We start from the raw sequence: 17,682 nt of genomic DNA, 5'->3' as shown, positions 1-17,682 counted from the left end.
CAATGAAAATTTGTGTATAAGGCTCGACAGTATACATAATGTAGATTTTCAGGATTCATTGATTTTGCTGTAATTATTATTGTAATCTCATGGAATGTTTGACATGCATCATGTTCATGGTATTCTATCTTCAGGTGGATGAGATGCAACATGCCTGAATGTAATATAAGCGTCTGTATACTTTAATTGGCCATCTCTGTAGTGAGGCAAGCCATCATAATCACAGATTAAACGAGCCCGTTCCCTTGCCACACTTCTCCATTTTTCCTGCTTGCGGCCATTTTTCTTAGATTCTGTGTTAAAATGAGAGATTGCATATCTCATCTTCTCGGCTGAAGTAGCCATTATTTATACCCCTTCGGTGCGAAAATCCTATTTGCCTTTGCGGGGCGTAATGGCGTTCATTTAAGCGCCATATTGTCAATGACTTCCCAGGGGAGTCCCCCTACTTCTCTACTGTATGGTTGAGAGTGAGTAAGTGTGCCACACATCCTAAATGCACCCTTGAAGATTAGATTCAAATCCTGTAAAACAACTAACCTAATGGGCAGACTGAAAGGAGTAGGAGCCAATCTTTTTGTGATGTAGAGAGGAGAGGAGTTCAGTACCTGTCAGAGTACCTCGACCGTCATTGATCGAATTTGATCCGCCTTTTCTAAGATTGTCCAGCGAGGTGCGGATATCATTTAATTTTTACCGGTCAGGCCCCTTTGGGGCTGCCACCTTACCCTATGAAGATTGTCTGTATTATAGAGTTGATGCAACTGGCTCTTTGCATTTTTCCTTTGGGATGGTTTACAATAAAGAGATGGGAATTAAACTGCCACATCAGATTTGTAGGGAAGATATTCTCAAGAAAATTCATGTTGCCTTCCATGCAGGGTTCAGGAGAGGGTAAATGTTCTACAAAGAAATTGCTTGTTTCGACTTGAAAATTTACATCATACATCATTTGGAAATGAAAGCGCACCTTTTATTGCAGGTTAAAATGCTTCTAAGTTGAAATAAAACAATCTACAGTAAGAAGTACTTAATTCCGTTTCTAATGATAACATGGAGATCATGTATATTAGCTAAATGGAATTATAGGTTAATGAATCATGTCTTTGATTTTGGTAAATTCCCCAAATTTGATGTCATTAATCCAAAATTGCTAGTTCATATGGATGTATGTACCCTAAATCGGTTTTGATGTGAAGGACACAAAATGAAAAAGAATTTTGTTGAATAAATATACCAATTTTATGTCAAAATATATTTTGATTGGATGTCTGATCTTAGTTGCTTAGTTTGCTTTTAGTTGCTTATATAATATTCTTCAAGTTTGAAATGGGCTGAAAAATTCAGGATAGGATCTCTTTCTGTAGCTCTTTAATATCCAACTAAATTTGTAAAAATAAGTGATGAAAGGGCTGTTTTATACAAAAATACAAACACTACTAATTCCCCTTTCATATTGCGCTTTTCACCGGCGAACTTCACCGGCGAACTTCACCGGCGAAGATCGCCAGCGAAGGGGAAGTGTCCAGTATGAAAGGTACACAGGAGAACTTCACCGGTGAAGTTCGCCGGTGAACTTCTCCACCTCTAGAGGTGGAGAAGTTCGCCGGTGAAAAGGCCAGTATGAAAGCAAACCGGTGAACTTCTCCTCGTTTAATGACGTCAAAGGTCATTTTTTCTCTCCCAAAGTCCCCTGTACCGAGATTCCGCGCACGATAAGTTGCAAGCTCAGCTGGATGCTATGGCCAAGTAGATACCCTCGAACATATTTTTTTTTAACTAACAATATTTATTTAAAAGCACTTTTTACATGTATAAAATGCGCTAAAATATAAAAACAAGGTGATATTGTTTGTTTTTCTCGTAATACTTCCAAAATATGTTGTAATTAATTTTTTTGGATACCTTTTTGTAAAAGGTACGAAGTAATGTTTACAGTTTTCTTTGGTTTTGTTCTGCAATCGCCCGTTGACTTTCGCCAGGGAAGAAATGTCAGTGCAAAAGGGTACATTTTTTTCTTCGCCGGTGAAGTGAGGAATGCGAGGTGGAGAACTTAGCCGGCGAAGTTCACCGGTGAAAAATGAAGAGGGCAGTATGAAAGGGGTATGAAAGAGGTCGCTAGGGTGTCAAATAAATGCCAAATTTGAATTCTAATGTGTGAGAAAATATTTAAGGAACGTTAGATGATACTCAAGTATAATTCATGTTACTGACCCTCTACCAGAACTTTAGACAGGCTTTAATGCTTGATTTTTGGTCTCACCTGCATAGCAGAGTGAGACTATAGGTGCCACTTTTCCGACGGCGACGGCGTCAACACCACATCTTAACCGAAGGTTGAGTTTTTGAAATGACAGCATAACTTTGGAAGGTAATGGACCTAGTTCATGAAACTTGGCCATAAGGTTAGTCAAGTATTACTGAACATCCTACCTGAATTTCAGGTCACATGATCAAGGTCAAAGGTCATTTAGGGTCAATGAACTTAGACCATGTTATCTTAACCTAAGGTTAAGTTTTTGAAATGTCATAACTTAGAAAATATATGGACCTATTTCATGAAACTGGGACATAAGGTCAATCAAGTATTACTGAGCATCCTGCTTGAGTTTCAAGTCACATGACCAAGGTCAAAGGTCATTTAGGGTCAATGAACTTGGCCAAATTGGGGGTATCTGTTGAATTACCATCATAACTTTAAAGGTTTGTTTGTCTAGCTCATATAACTTGGACATAAGAATAATCAAGTATCACTGAACATCCTGTGCAAATTTCAGGTCACATGATCGAGGTCAAAGGTCAATGAACTTTGGTCATAATGGGGGTATCTGTTGAAATACCATCATAACTTTGAAAGTTTATGGATCTGATTCATGAAACTAAGACATAAGCGTAATCAAGTATCACTGAATATCCTGTGAGATGATCAAGGTCAAAGGTCATGTAAGGTCAACGAACTTCGGCCAAGTTGGGGGTATTTGTTGAATTACCATCATAACTTTATAAGTTTATTGGTCTAGTTCACAAAAAATGGACATAGGAGTAATCGAGTATCACTGAATATCCTGTGCAAATTTCAGGTCACATGACCAAGGTCAAAGGTCAATGAACTTTGGCCATGTTGGGGGGGGGGTATCTGTTGTATTACCATCATAACTTTGAAAGTTTATGGATATGTTTCATGAAACTTGGACATAAGAGTAATCAAGTATCTTTGAACATCCCTTCCAAGTCACAGGTCACATGACCAAGGTCAAAGGTCATTTAAGGTCAATGAACTTTGGCCATGTTGGGGGTATTTGTTGAATTACCATCATAATTCTGTAAGTATATTGGTCTCATGCGAGTTTCAGGTCACATGACCAAAGTCAAAGGTCATATAAGGTCATCGAAATATGGCCATTTTAGAGGTAATTATTAGATTGCTGTCATAACTTTCAAAGTTAATAGATAGTGTATAAAATGTGGATATAGGGGTAATCGAGTATCATTGACAAGTTTTAGGCCATGTGATCAAGGTTAAATGTCGATGAACGTAATATTGCATCATTATATGAATGGTGTATTTTGTGAATAATTATTGTATAGTAGTTTTCAAAGTCAGCACTGCTGCTATATTGAATTGCATGATGCAGGTTAGACTGCCAGATGCATTCCACTTGTTTTTTTTTTGTTCCTTGATATTTTACTTCTTGCATTGGGATATGCAATCTGCTATGTATAAAAGTTTATTGTTATCAATACTTCTACTGCTGCTATTATGACTACAAATACTACAAACAATGTTATATTATGAATATTCACAGGGACAGTGATTTTGCGTTTCAAAAAATTGCCTTTTCCGTTTCTGAAAATTTTAAATTTGGTTTCAGGATGTCAGAAAACAGAAAATTGGTTTCCCCATAGACTTTGTGTACATGAAAATGTAACAGTTCCGTTTACACAGAAAATCAATATGCATTTAATTGCAATGTCACAATACTCGCTCTGGTCAAAATTGCAAAAGTGCATTAGAATCTGTTCTAATCGGATCTATACAGGTACACAAAATATTTTGACCAACACATTTAACATGAATACATCCTCACCTTTCCAATTATTAGCATTATTTTACAGTTGTATGAAATTTCATTGATAATTTGGGGGGTTTATGGATATTTTTTTGAGCAGTCAACAATTTTCGCCTGTCCGCCATTTTGGATTTCGAGACTGCAATATCATGCTGCTACATCAAGCATAGAGGACAGCAACACACGGCTGTGTTGTTAAAATCCAACAATGTGTGCATGTGAATGTTTTTGATACGGCCTACCCCACCGGCTGAGGGATGGGGCAAGGGGTAAATTGGAGTGTAATGGCATCGAGTGCAGTCACGATGTGTGGATTGTCATGATTGTAGCGTAGTGAGATCGTGTTTTGTGGCCATTTAATATTTGTATTTTATTGAGATTTTAGAGTAATATGTGTTGCTGTTCTTTGTATTTTGAGGAAAAGTATGTTTTCTGTGATTTTCAGTTTGAAATGCCACGTTATGTTTTAAAAGCCCGTTTCTGTGACTTCCGTGATCACAGAAAATCACTGTTCCTATATTCAATATTATGTAGAAAATCAATATTCTAACTGTGGCAGAACAGAGATATTTGCTTTAACTGCATAATTGCTTATTACCCCTAAAAAGTAGCCCTTTGAAAGAAATAGCCCTCCATATTCCACTATCACCCCAATGTAGAAAAAATTAATTTCTTACCCTGACTCCTACATTTACTTTTATTAGTATTTATTTAGAAGAAGAAGCGTACTAGATTTGACCAAGTTTGATTGCAGAATGAATACTGGCACAATATTCTGCCAATTTATGAGAATCTTTTGTACATGTTGAAGTATTCTAGGCTGTAAGAATTTGAATTTGAGAATTTCATGAGGCCTATTGCTATATGTATATGCTCCTCCATTCAAGTATACATGATGTAAACCTGAGGCAAACAATAACATCGTCCCTCACCACCTAAATAAGAACTCTGCGAAAACAAGTGAAGCCCTGTTCCCCATCCCAAATCCTCATCTTCATCCAGTCATTGAGAACTCATGAAATATGAAGAGGACTTTGAAGTAAGATTAACAGCGTCACACTTGAACTTAACAAGACCTCGTCAAACGGAGCATCGCCTTTTACTGATCACAAAGCGTGCAGTCACGAACGTGATATGTGGAAATTAATTATGCTGTAGCATGAGTTCAGGTGGAATGAGCTGGCACTAATTGCCTAATCTTACAGTTGCCTACAGACCCTTGATAAAAGACATCTCATTTTTTTATAGTATGCAAGTAGAAACCTCCAGGCTGTTCTTTGTTTTTATATTCATGGATGATAAAGCTTCTTTAATCTCCTTTTGTATTAATGAGAAATTCTACAATTTTGAAAATAATTAATTTCATAGTACTAAGGGAGGGAGGAATATTACCATAATGCCTGGAAAATAAAAAAGAAAATAAAAAGATGTCGTAAAGAATAATCTGAGATTAGGAAACCAGAGGGTCTAGTCAAGAGTAAGAATCATTGAATGGTAGCAGGTTAATCTACATTAGCCTCTCTCATCTCACAAGTTAAAGCGTAAATCAAAAGCAGAAAAATTATATAAGTATTGAGGATGTAATGAAAATCCATCGAAGAATAAGAAAGTTATGAGTTTGTAAAGTTTTTCATTTGTGACATCAAATGCGAGCAGCTTCCCCATATACATACAGTATCAGTGAATTAGCCTATTACACACTTTTCTCCCCCCCCCCACATACAGGTACCATATGAACATGGGCGAGCACCATATAGTGACAGCATTAGTTCAAGAGGAATGGAAAGTAGCTACATGGATTCATCTAGCTCAATAATGGGTAGGTATAGAACATTGGAAGAAGTCGGGACCCAAACTGCTGCATTATTTCATCTGTAAAAAACTCTTTCCTTTCATTCCCCCGTTTTTTGAATAACTATATTTTTGTGGGGCAATTTACACTCATTATAAAGTAGCATTATTCATTTTGCAGGGCATGATTAAAACTTCAATTCAAATTATCATGTGTTTTACTTCTTGGATAAAATTAGATTAAATAAAAAATCTATTAAATCCCTCTCGGGGTAGGAAAAGCATAAGGAAATATGATTGCAATTATCACATGTTATCGAGATGTTCTCGATGTTCAATGAGGTTGAAACTCAGGTTAAGATTGATACTTAACTTAAATCAGTTCGCTGACAACGCAGGGTACAATTGTGCACTAGGGTCTATCGAGGCCAGGCAGTGTTGTGCGGTGGTTCTGAGTTCTAGGCCGACCCAGGACCCAGAATTTTTTTTGCTGAACCTTCCAGTCCGGGTTCAAGCCAGATTTTCCTTCCGGGGCCCCAACGTTTCCATTTCGTTGGTTGGATTGACCATTTTAGGGCCGAAATACTTATTCACTAACACATAAGTTAGTTTGAGCAATCTTTTTAAGAATGTTGCCTTTCTGGCTGTTTGGCACGTAAATGATTTTAAATGATCTGTTTCCCCCCTCTCTTTCTCCAAAGTAGCTACAGATGTATCATGATTCAATACATTACCATGTATAAGTACCAATCATTTGAACAAAATAAAAGAAAAGATAATTTGGAAATGCCAGGACCGAGTGGTAGACAAAAACTCATAATTGAATGGCATAAATTCCACAAGGCCTTTTATTTCTTGGAGTTTTGCTTTTAGAATAACTATTATTTTTCTCAGTGGTAGTTTATACAAATATGAATAAGACCCCCCCCAAAAAAAAAAAAATCTTGAAATCATGAAAATTAAATTCAACCATAAATTGGATATCATGCAAGAATCGCAACAGGTTTACCAACACTGCTTAAATATGATATAGAAGTGAGAATACTTTTACATTGATTTGAATTAAATCTACAAGGATTGGTATCAGGTTTCATATTTTCAATATTTTTCCTGTGGCAGTTTTCAAGATGATTCGATGTTGGAAATGGGGATAGCTGTAGTAGTGTTATCCATGGGATATCTACTTGATATCAAAACTAAGGTTGAAACTAAGTTTGTGCCAGGTCAGTAGAGATCAGTGCGTGTTGTGGTGCCAAGTGGGTCATCAATATGATGAGATAAATCTTTTGTATAAAGAAATCATTCTTTACCTGGGAGGTACAAATTGTGGAGGGCACCACTATGTTTAAGATATGTTTGTGACAATGGAACTGATGACAAATAACTGTTCCAGTGGCATGAAGTTATTTAGGAATGCAATTATCTTTCAATGACCTCCCAGTACTTCATTCTCAGTATGTTGTAAGAACACATGTTAGGCCAAAGACAAGCATTACAAGGTTCCAATTCCTTGGAGAAGACGTGTTACTATTTTCCATGAGCCTTGCATGCAGTATATGCGTAAAACATGCCAAGAACCTTGCGCTATTGGGATGAGGGACTGCTGTGAACATCCTTGTTGGGTTAGTAGGGGGTACCTAGCAAGCTTAAGGTTTGATGTGACAGTAGAAAACACTAGGAATGGTCTTAATTACTTTGTGGGTAATTGATTTGACTATATACCCTCCTGGGGTGATTATGACATGCCTATCATCAGTTTAAACTAGTCTACTCTACAGACATTCTCAAGCTCATGGATAAGTTCACTTCCATTGCACTTTTATCATTTTGAATGTCAAGCCCAGGAAGTGTTATCTTTGTCATGATATTTTGCTTATTGTAAATCACTGTAGTTCGTACTTAGTATGGCATAGTTTATTTAAAAATGTATAACTAATTTTTAACAGCACAAGTAATGTGAAGTGAAGGTTTTTGCCATGATTTAATTTTCTACAACACCACAAAAAGAGCAGGGTCTAATCCATGATTTTCTCTAAGCAGATCCAGAAAGGTAGTTGTCCCTCAAGTATCTTTTTAGTTTTACACTATCTGAAATTTGTAAATATTTTTTTAGATGTCATTTATTCGAGATCCTGCAATAAAAAAGCTTGCTAGGCATAGCATAACTAAAAATGAGTGTCCTTTCTTAAACTTCACAAACATTTAACCCTACATAATTGGATATTCACCATAATTCTACATAGATTTTAAGAGTCAAGAGACATTGTACAATGGATTTTGTACTTGATCCTTTGTTGAAGTTGAGTGTGTTATCGTAACCCAGTCCTGTAAAAACATGGTTCATGCCTGGTTGAGAAGAAACACCTTGCAGGCAATTTATCCTTTGAAATGAGAATAGGTATTGGAGTAATTCATTGTAGATCATCATATAATTAAAGTTCAGGTAATCACGTTTGTGATTTAACTCAATTAAGTTTTTCAAAGCAATACATTGTGTATTTTAGGGATAGATGGCTTTTGTTTGTACTTTCAGTTGGTCTCCATGAGGGAAAGTGTGAAAAATCTATATCAGGTTAGTGGGAGTGAGATACATTTCAATGAGCAGTTTTTATTGTGGTAGAATATTTAATTTTTTCACATACACTTTGAAAAAAAGTGAGTCTTGTTTATAAAAATTCATGCTATCCTTGATGGTTTTGATATGATTTTTTTTCCTTTTCATTTCAAGTTAAGCTATAGACACAGATAATAAAAATTAGTAAAATTCCATCACTATGTTCTTTACAAGATGAATGAAACTCACACATCCTTTGGACTGTCAGTAGTTGGTATACGAACATCATTTAAATGTACTATTAAAGTGCCCCCCCCCCCAAAAAAAAAAAGTGGCAAAGAAAATTAGCAACAAGTCACTAATATGTACTGTACAAGCCTTTATTTGGGGGTTTTGAGATACATGTACATGTATCTTCTTTACATAAATATCAAAATCTTGATATTTGAAAAATAATACAGTGACTCCCTTATAGGCCAACACAACACAAATTTGGAGATGTAAGTCTAGTTATATTAGTGTAAATAAATCATTGTAATTTTTACTTACATAGTACATAATTTTGATTATTCTCCTCTGTACAGTGTTGAATGCCCCCTTAACAATTAGATCATGACTGGCTGCAGAACTCCTGCTGCTATTAGGCCCTATGGCTGTTAGTCTACCCTATTTTATACTGAAATATAGTACACTCTGAAATCAATATCTGGTTTAGAGGTTCTTTTCATTACTCATTTTTGGTTTTAAAAGATTTGTGGAATAGTCTGGGAATATTTCATCTCTGTAAAATTTTATAATATATATAAACATTATTTCCAATTCCATTTAATGAGTCAAACTAGTAACAAATATCTATTTATGGGACCAATCATAACTAAGTGAAGATCCACTTCTAGGGATGTATTTATGCGCTTCCATTGCATAGACAGAATCAGCGTTTTCGAAACACGTTTTCAAGCGTCGTTTCAGAATGCCAATCGTAAACGTGGTTCTGGAAGTACTGTTTATGCTTAATTCGAAATCGCGATCTGCTGCTGGCTTTGCATCATAATTTTTGTTGAGCAGGAAAGAGAGGTCATATTGGGCCAGCCTTTTTTTTTCGATTTTTTTCCTAAATGTTGTTATATATATGGTCAAACAATTTCCAATCTTTAGAAGAGTAATTGCATGGAGCGACTTGACAGCCATAGAATTTCCACCACGATGAGGATAATAGTAAGACAATATAAAGTACGCATAAGAAAATAGTAAGACATCAATTACGCTTTTGTTGATGCTACTGGGGATTCTGGCTCAGGGATGTCTCATCATAACTCATATTCCAGAAAAATTTTTAATAGCTGAACCATCATCACGATGACAAAGTAGAGGAATAGTAATAATCACATGCAAATGTACATTGGTCATTATTAGAACCAGGGAGTTGAGAGATAATTCAGTGCAGGTAACTCCCTGTTAGAAGCATGTGACTGTGTTTGCCCGCGTATTTTCATCTCACCGGGAGTATGTACCAAATGACGTCATTAGGTGGTTTCAGACCACCTCGAAGTTCGCCAGTTCCAGGTATTCTCTGATTGGGGTAAATTTACCCCGATCAGAAAATACCAGGTATTTTGGTAATGTGAAAGCAAACTACGCGTAATTTCCCCGAAAGAAAATACCCGCTAAATAGTAGGTACTTAGCGAAATTAAGAGAACTTTCGTGGGGATTTTTCCAAGGTCGCAGGTATTTTGGCAATGTGAAAGCAAATTACGGGAACTTTTATCCCAGTGGGGCGTGGGTGGCTGCTGGGCAAGTGATTTTGAATCTCCCGCCTTGCCTGCTTATCAGACCATACTGCGCATGCTCGTAACTTCGGGAACTTATCCTGAAGGATGTGTTTCGGGGCGGTGTGAATGCAGGAATAATTAACAGGTATTTTTTAGCCTTAAAAAGTTCTCGTAATTTAACGGGGATTCTTGTGATCGAGGCGGTTTGAAACCACCTATTTAAACATATTTATGATTGTGGTTCTGATTATACTTCCCCTAAAACCCTGATTCTGGCCAGATGACGTTTTGAAATGCACCTATTTGTATGTTTATGATCGATGTCCTGAAATGTTGTTTAATGAAAACAAGCATGGACGCAACAGTGTTTTGGACTAATCACATATGAAAATGCTGATTCTGGCCTGAAAAGTGAAAGCATAAACATGCCCTAAGTGTTGGGATCAAGACTGACAAAAATATATTCTCCTGTTCGGGACATGCAAATTAAAAATACCGAATAACTCTCTCTCGATAATTACAAACCTAATTTATCATGATTACTTTATTGCTGATAAATAGGGTTTCTCTCCATGAATTGAATCTATAACAGAAAAAGTGTAGATATGTTCCTACATGCATGAGAAATGCGCACCTCATGGTAAATTTCAAGTATCCCTAGTTATCTAAATATCAAATAAAATGAGTTTACCAAATTGAAAACAAGTTTATCAAGAAAATCAGTTTATGTTGACATGATTTCTGTAATTGAAAAGCTACTTACAAAAAGGCTTTGTAACAAAAGCCTTTTTTATTTCTCAATAATAATGGCATTAAATCTAGGATAAATCCTAACTTTCTTGGTCAAAGGATTTAGAGGCTTTAGGAGGCCTGGCTCATCTCTTATTACACAGCAACAATAACACATCTTGTCTTATCGGAAGATTAAGCAACACTCTTGAACTTGAAGTGATTATTAAGATGATGAGTGAATCATTTTGACCTTCGTAGGACTCTCATTGACATTATGAATCATCATGCCTTTTCATATACATGTACTACTCTACTGTTTGAAATCCTAAATGATGTCAACAGTGATGTGCTTATTGCTGTTGATCCATTTCTTTCCTGTGCGAGTGCATTATTAGTTTTCGTCAAACAATGTAATACATTTCTTGATTGAAAAGTCTTGTTTTGATTTTCTGCAAATTAATTCTTTCTTTTTTTGAGAGAGAGGGTGGGTTGAATCAAACAAACAAATTGAATTCCAATTATTGACATTATTCTTAGGTGTTTGTTAATGAGTAAATCTAACGTTCTAAGATGTTTTAAGTCATAATAGGTGCCCTGTTGTTAAATATGAGAAATGCGTCATAGAATTATGTGTAATATGCATGTTATATGAATTACAGATATATCTGAATGATTATCAACTTGCTTTTACAATACTTATATTTTATCCTGTATTTCATACTTTACAGTAGCAGTTTTTCTACATGAGAATTGAAATAAAATGTAAATTTAATGCATCAGAAAGATTATAATAAACATAGTCAAGTCAAAGTTAACATATTTTTCCATAAATATCAATTGTTTGCTCAGATAAAGTCTACCTTATATAAAATATTTGTCCCATAATAATGAATTTGGTATCAAATAAAAAGACCTGTTATAAGGTTCAAATTATTATTTTTTTCAATGTAATTTTCTTCAAATAATCTGACTTTTGGAGGGCAAAATTTTATACTCCTATCTATTAAATTTCCTTACCAACATATTGTCCAATTTGATTACATGAGGTGTAAATTTAGATGAATGGAACAGAGATAAGTGATAAGATAGTGGTATGTTGTCATATTTTAAAGGAATAATGACAAAATGAAAACCACTATTGATTATTTACTGTACTACAGATTGATTTATATTTTTGCGTCAATTTTCTTTTCAACAGAAAGTGTACAAGAATGCATTGAATCATTCAGAGGACTGTCAATTATTAGCTCAAATTTTTCCAGATTCAAATTTTCATCAGGATGGGTGATATTGTATGCATCAATGTTTGCCAAGATATGATCTTATTTTCTTCTTTTTTAGCTGATAAATTGCGATAATAGATTATGCATTTGAAATGACACCTTTCAACTTATTACACAATGACTCTTTAAAATTCACTATAATTGGCTTTGGGAATTTCTATGTGTCATTTAATTTTGAAAATCATTTTGTATTTTTTTATGTATGAATTGCATTTAGAAAGAGTTTGAATTCAATGATATTATGCTTCTTGCCATTCACTGTAGTGTGGGAATCATCTAAACATGAAGTTTATGACACTTATAATTGTGGTTCGACTATTGAGATATAAATATCTAGTTCTTGATTAGACAATAAGAGATTTCCTGTACATTTATAACAGTGGCATAATTTTCCTTTGTCCAGTGAATTAGGTAGGCTCATGCAATGATTCATTGCCCTGTGAATGCTTTAACAACCAATTACATCAGCAAAATTATTGATCTGTGTATTACCAATTCTGCAGCAAATAGTAACCATGGTCTGTACCCATGGCAACATAATAGATGATGGAAATCCATTGCAAATCACGCAAATCCTCATATCTCCAAAAGTGATGAAAAGGAGCAAAATTGTTTTTATGTCATGAGTATTTTTTATTATCTGTTTGCACTGCCTGAAACGATGGATAATGAGATTAGAAAGCATGTTTATAAATGATTTATTAGACACTTTATACATTTTCCCTTCTATCAATTAGTTTGAATGCACTTTCTGTCAAGGAGGATTTTTTAATACATATTATCTTCATCTTTGACATTCCCTTGATATTTAATGCTCAATCAAGCTACTCTAAAAGAATTGCACTAACTTCAAAAGTCTGAAGGAAATTGTTTGTGATAACATCTTAATTAGTGCCACTTTTGTCTACCTTCCTGGGAATTTTTAGCACCAAACAGTCGAAATTTAGCTGGGTCATGCTGTCCGAACAGCAAGGGTTGGTAATTAATTTGTTTCTCCCACTGACCTCAATGAGTTCTCTCTTATTCTGCTTTCAAATCTTTCTTTATTTCCTGTTCTTTTCTCCTATCCCCTGTTTCTTCTGTAGAACATTAAGCTAATAAAACAATAGCATTCTTTGTTCACATCCTACTTTATGCTCTATTTTTTTTCCAGATTACAACTTAAAATGGCTTATCCATTGTTTTCTTCCCCCAACAAACAAGCAGTTACAATATGTGCATGGTCAATGACTATATTTTAAGGATAATTTAATGAATTATTTATTATTAAAATGCATGTTTAATGTACATTAACAGTACAAAAATGTGTTAAAGGGGAAGTTCACCCTGATGAAAAAAGGTGTATTAATAGATAGATAGATAGATAGATGGCACATAATAAATGTTGTGTATTGTTATGAATAGTTACATATTTGAATTTAACTTCATATAATGAGCGATGGCTCCTATATGAATTATAAGAGAAATTCCAGTAGTTGCAGTAATCACTGATTTCATGAGAAAGTCTGTAAAACAAGGCTTAATTGTCAGTATATCATCGAGGATCTAGATCTGGTACAGTTACATTAACTGAACTTTGTGAAATCTTGAAATCTACGCTGAAAAATAATCACACCGAAGATCCCTAACACAGTTAAGCGCACGTGGGACAATGTATAATTATTGCTTAGAGCGTTGGGCCCGACGCTCTACCCGAATCCTGTGCTTATTTGATTTCTCAGCAATTACACAATTTATTCCAGAATCCTTTCTCACATGCGTTTTATTTATACAGACACTTTGGTGGTCATTTCATTGGATTCTGTACAAACTCATTTTGATATCGTTACCAAAACTAGCATTTACCTTTAATTTCCATTCTTTAATTGTTCATGACTGGAAATATCTATAAAAAAAAAGCAGGTATGAATGGATGTGTCTGATGTCATGAAGTAAAATCATGCTCAGTTTTCTTAGAAAATTGCATTTAATAAAAATTGTATATAACCAAAGCAACGGAGGAGCTGGACGCATTTGAAGTCATAAATCTTTGTTTTAACTTCCCATAAATGCTGAAGCACTATTGATGGCTAGGTAACTAGGTTAAGGTCTTGGTCTGTTGTTATATCTGACAAACTTTTGAAGTCAGTATTCTATTTCAATGATATTATTATTTTTATGATTACATGTATTGGTGTTGTTGCTTTTTATTATACAATTAAAAATAAAATGTCTTAAGTATCCCTTTTTCTGTAGAAAGCCCAAAGTATGAAGATGATGTGTGATGGAAAGTAATACAAAGCCCTTTTTATGGTAGATGAATTATTTTCTTGCAGAGTGAAATGGAGAAGGTGAAGAGTTTCTCACTTTGCTGGCATCATGCATAAGTGTTGTCCTTGGATGGTTAATGGGTTAGCAAGTAGCTCAATCCAAATACCAGCCAATAGCAAGTCCCTAGACATCCCTAGCCGCGTGTGAATTTAGCCCCCTCCTTACCATCAGAGCATGCAAGTGGCTCATTATGGCTGCATTAAAACTTAATTAGTTCACTCACTTGGGGGAGCCATTCACAAGGAAGAGTTGATAAGAAAAGGCAACTTTGATGTGGTCACTTAAAATCCTTTATGGTCCTTTACCGTTAATGACTGGAGTGTTGCTTTTAAAAGCAACCATTGTTTTGATTATTATTGTTGTTTTTAATGTGATGATGTTACCCATTTACATAAATTTGTCCAAGAGTAAAAAAAGATACAGATACTATGTAGGCCCTATTTGACAAGGGAAACAAAACAATATCACTCAGGATTTCTTGTTTCATAAGCTAGATCTGTATTTAATTACACTGGTCAATATTCATAGTCTCTTGTGAACTGGATTTCAATCTTGAGATGCAGTGAACTTTTGATGGGCCTCTCTTGTATATCTGGTCAACAATCTTGTTTACAATTGCATCAATATTTGAAACAACAGCAGTTGAAATCTTCCATTTGAATGTTATTACTATGGGTGCGTTTATTCGCCACCTTTTTTTTACCCATGATCCCTAGAATCATGATTCAGCAGAATCATGATTGCGTCTAGTCAAAAGTGAAAATAAACGTCTTTCAAATCACAAATATGAATCATGGAAAAAGGGGTGTTTGAAAAGACTTTTTTGTAGAATCAAAAATGAAAAGGGTTGTATATAGGTAGTCGTGATTTGAATCGTGATCACTGTGTCGGGCAGCTTCCGGCTTGACCCTTACCAAGCTCAAGGCACAACGTTCTGCTCACGGTGTATGTAGGCCTAGATATTTATGTGCTATGCATGTATTTCTTGTCATATGCATTTATTGACGTTTTGTGTTGGTCATCGCATCGTCTGTTGCTTTTCATTTTTTTTTGTCATGGCTTCAACTTCAAATTCTAGTAAATGAACTTAACTGGACTGACGAACTCAGTTGTTATTGAGTGAACAGTGTCAATATGAAATTTGATTTACGGTGAAATAACTTCCGAATACTATTTTCATTAAACCGACAAGATGAATAGAAGTAAACAAAATGAGGTATAATAGACTAAATTCTGAAAGCAAAAGCATTTTTTGGGAGCCAAATCATGCGCAAAAAGTTGACGTATACTTCCTGTGTCAAACTGCGCAATGTGATGCGCACTGGATCAGCCTGAATCAGAGGAGAAACAGCATTGAAATGAAGGTCGTCTAAATGCTGATTCTATGGTATTGTGATTCATGTTTGTGTTTTGAATCATAATTCAAATCATGATTCAAATCATGATTCTGGCTTGAGGTTGCATAGACGAAGCAACCATAGATTTATGGAAATAATTTTAGTAGAGACGTGGAAATAAGAAAGCTGCTGATCTTTGGAGATAGAAAAGAATTTCTTATCAAGAAGTAATGGTGCCATATTAAGATATTTTTCAAAGATCATATCTGTATTCTGATTTATGGATCCTGTACTTTTGCAAATCATGCTCTGAGCAAAATACATCTCTGACATGGATCATGGTTATATTAACTCTTTGGTTTTAACTAGTTTGTTTGAATGATAAATAATAGAGATATAAGTAAAATTAAAGGGCACTTGTTAATTGGTTCCTAGGGCATAATCGAAAAGCAATATTTAATCTTGACTCCAATCGTTTCCTGCATTGCTCCAAGAATGTACCAACAAAGAGCAAAGGAACACACCTGTGAAGGAACGCTCAGTTATTGTACCTAGGCATATCTTTTTATAGAGTCATCACATCATAGACAATTTCCTGAGTTTTGGCAATGTTTATCCAAGAGCTTTAGCAGTCAGGATGTTTTATTCAACTGTATTTGATTGGAGGAAAGCAGTTGGTTGTAGAAACACTTGTCAGGCCCTCCTTTATCACCCTTCATCTTACCCCCATTTCTTGTTGTCTTGCTCCCCAGTGGACTTGGCTGTTACCTCAGTATTCAGTAGGGTTATTGTGTATATCCTCTCCATGTCTAACAGTTTGCTCTGAGGGAAATGAGACATATAGAGCTCCCATCTACCATACAATCTAGGTTGGACTTCCAATTCCGATCATTTCCTGCTTTCTACTAGCTATATTTGGGGAACCATTTTTTTCCATATATTTCACACAAGACTCGTTGAATCAGAGAAAGGAATGAAATTGATTGATATTGAAATTGAAAGTAAATAGAAAATCATTTTTGAATTAAAAAAAATCCTGACCTTTTGTCTAACGCCCTTGTAGGAGACCTTGGTATTTCAATGTGTGTGTTTGTCATGGAGGTTTCTTATATATCAATAAATTTTTATGAATCACTTACAATAATTTATTTCCAAGGGATGTTTTTTTCTTAGCATGCTTGGGCATTAGCAATTTTCATTTTTTGTAATATACATGTACATTATGTTTACAATGGGAAAGTGCTATACTGTACATAATATACATGTTATTTTATACAGAATCAATGACCTGCTTTGACAATACCCTTTGAATCAAATTATATTTTCTTATTTTGTCTTGGAGGCTCTCAAATAAACTTTTTTCTTACTTAAAAAAAATCCAGCCCTTTTATCTGATACCCTTTTCATAAACCCATCCTCCAATTAGCCGCCTAGAGTAATGTGGATAATTCAATAAAAATTGCGTTCACAAACTCCGAAAATAAGCCGCATAATTTTACGAGCGCCCGTCCTGAAAAAGGCGGATAATCGTCATGACAACTGGACACGCCCCCTCCGATGCGGTGGTGTTGGAAAAGGGTGACCTTGTGACCGCACCATGGCAATTATCCGCATTATTTGGAAATGCGTTCATAAACTCAAAATCTTGTCCAGATGCTGCTATTATGCGGATAATAGCAGCATCAAAATAATACGGATAACTCTGGTCCTCCTCCAATTTTACGACCAAATTATGCTGCTATTAGCCGCATAATTGGGTTTATGAAAGGGGTATGAATGTATTATGCACTGGATTTCCCCTCTCCCATTGTAAATTTGTAGATATTTAACAATTT

General features: G+C 35.2%; 1 protein-coding gene across 9 annotated transcripts in view; it reads left to right on the top strand.

The window, feature by feature from the left end:
• The window catches only part of LOC121410251 (transcription factor 12-like), a 125,430-nt gene that overhangs the window by 3,208 nt on the left and 104,540 nt on the right, over positions 1 to 17,682 (top strand). For 8 of the 9 annotated variants that reach the window (XM_041602203.1, XM_041602205.1, XM_041602207.1 and 5 more), the window contains exons 2-3: positions 5,796 to 5,889; positions 8,395 to 8,433. In XM_041602203.1, coding sequence (XP_041458137.1) covers positions 5,796 to 5,889; positions 8,395 to 8,433 — 133 coding nt within the window. The remainder of the gene's footprint in view (positions 1 to 5,795; positions 5,890 to 8,394; positions 8,434 to 17,682) is intronic. The other variant, XM_041602206.1, reaches the window with a different exon arrangement.

This window comes from Lytechinus variegatus, chromosome 3, assembly GCF_018143015.1.
Source record: "Lytechinus variegatus isolate NC3 chromosome 3, Lvar_3.0, whole genome shotgun sequence".
Classification (NCBI taxonomy): domain Eukaryota; kingdom Metazoa; phylum Echinodermata; class Echinoidea; order Temnopleuroida; family Toxopneustidae; genus Lytechinus; species Lytechinus variegatus.
This window is presented reverse-complemented; position numbering and strand designations above follow the sequence as displayed.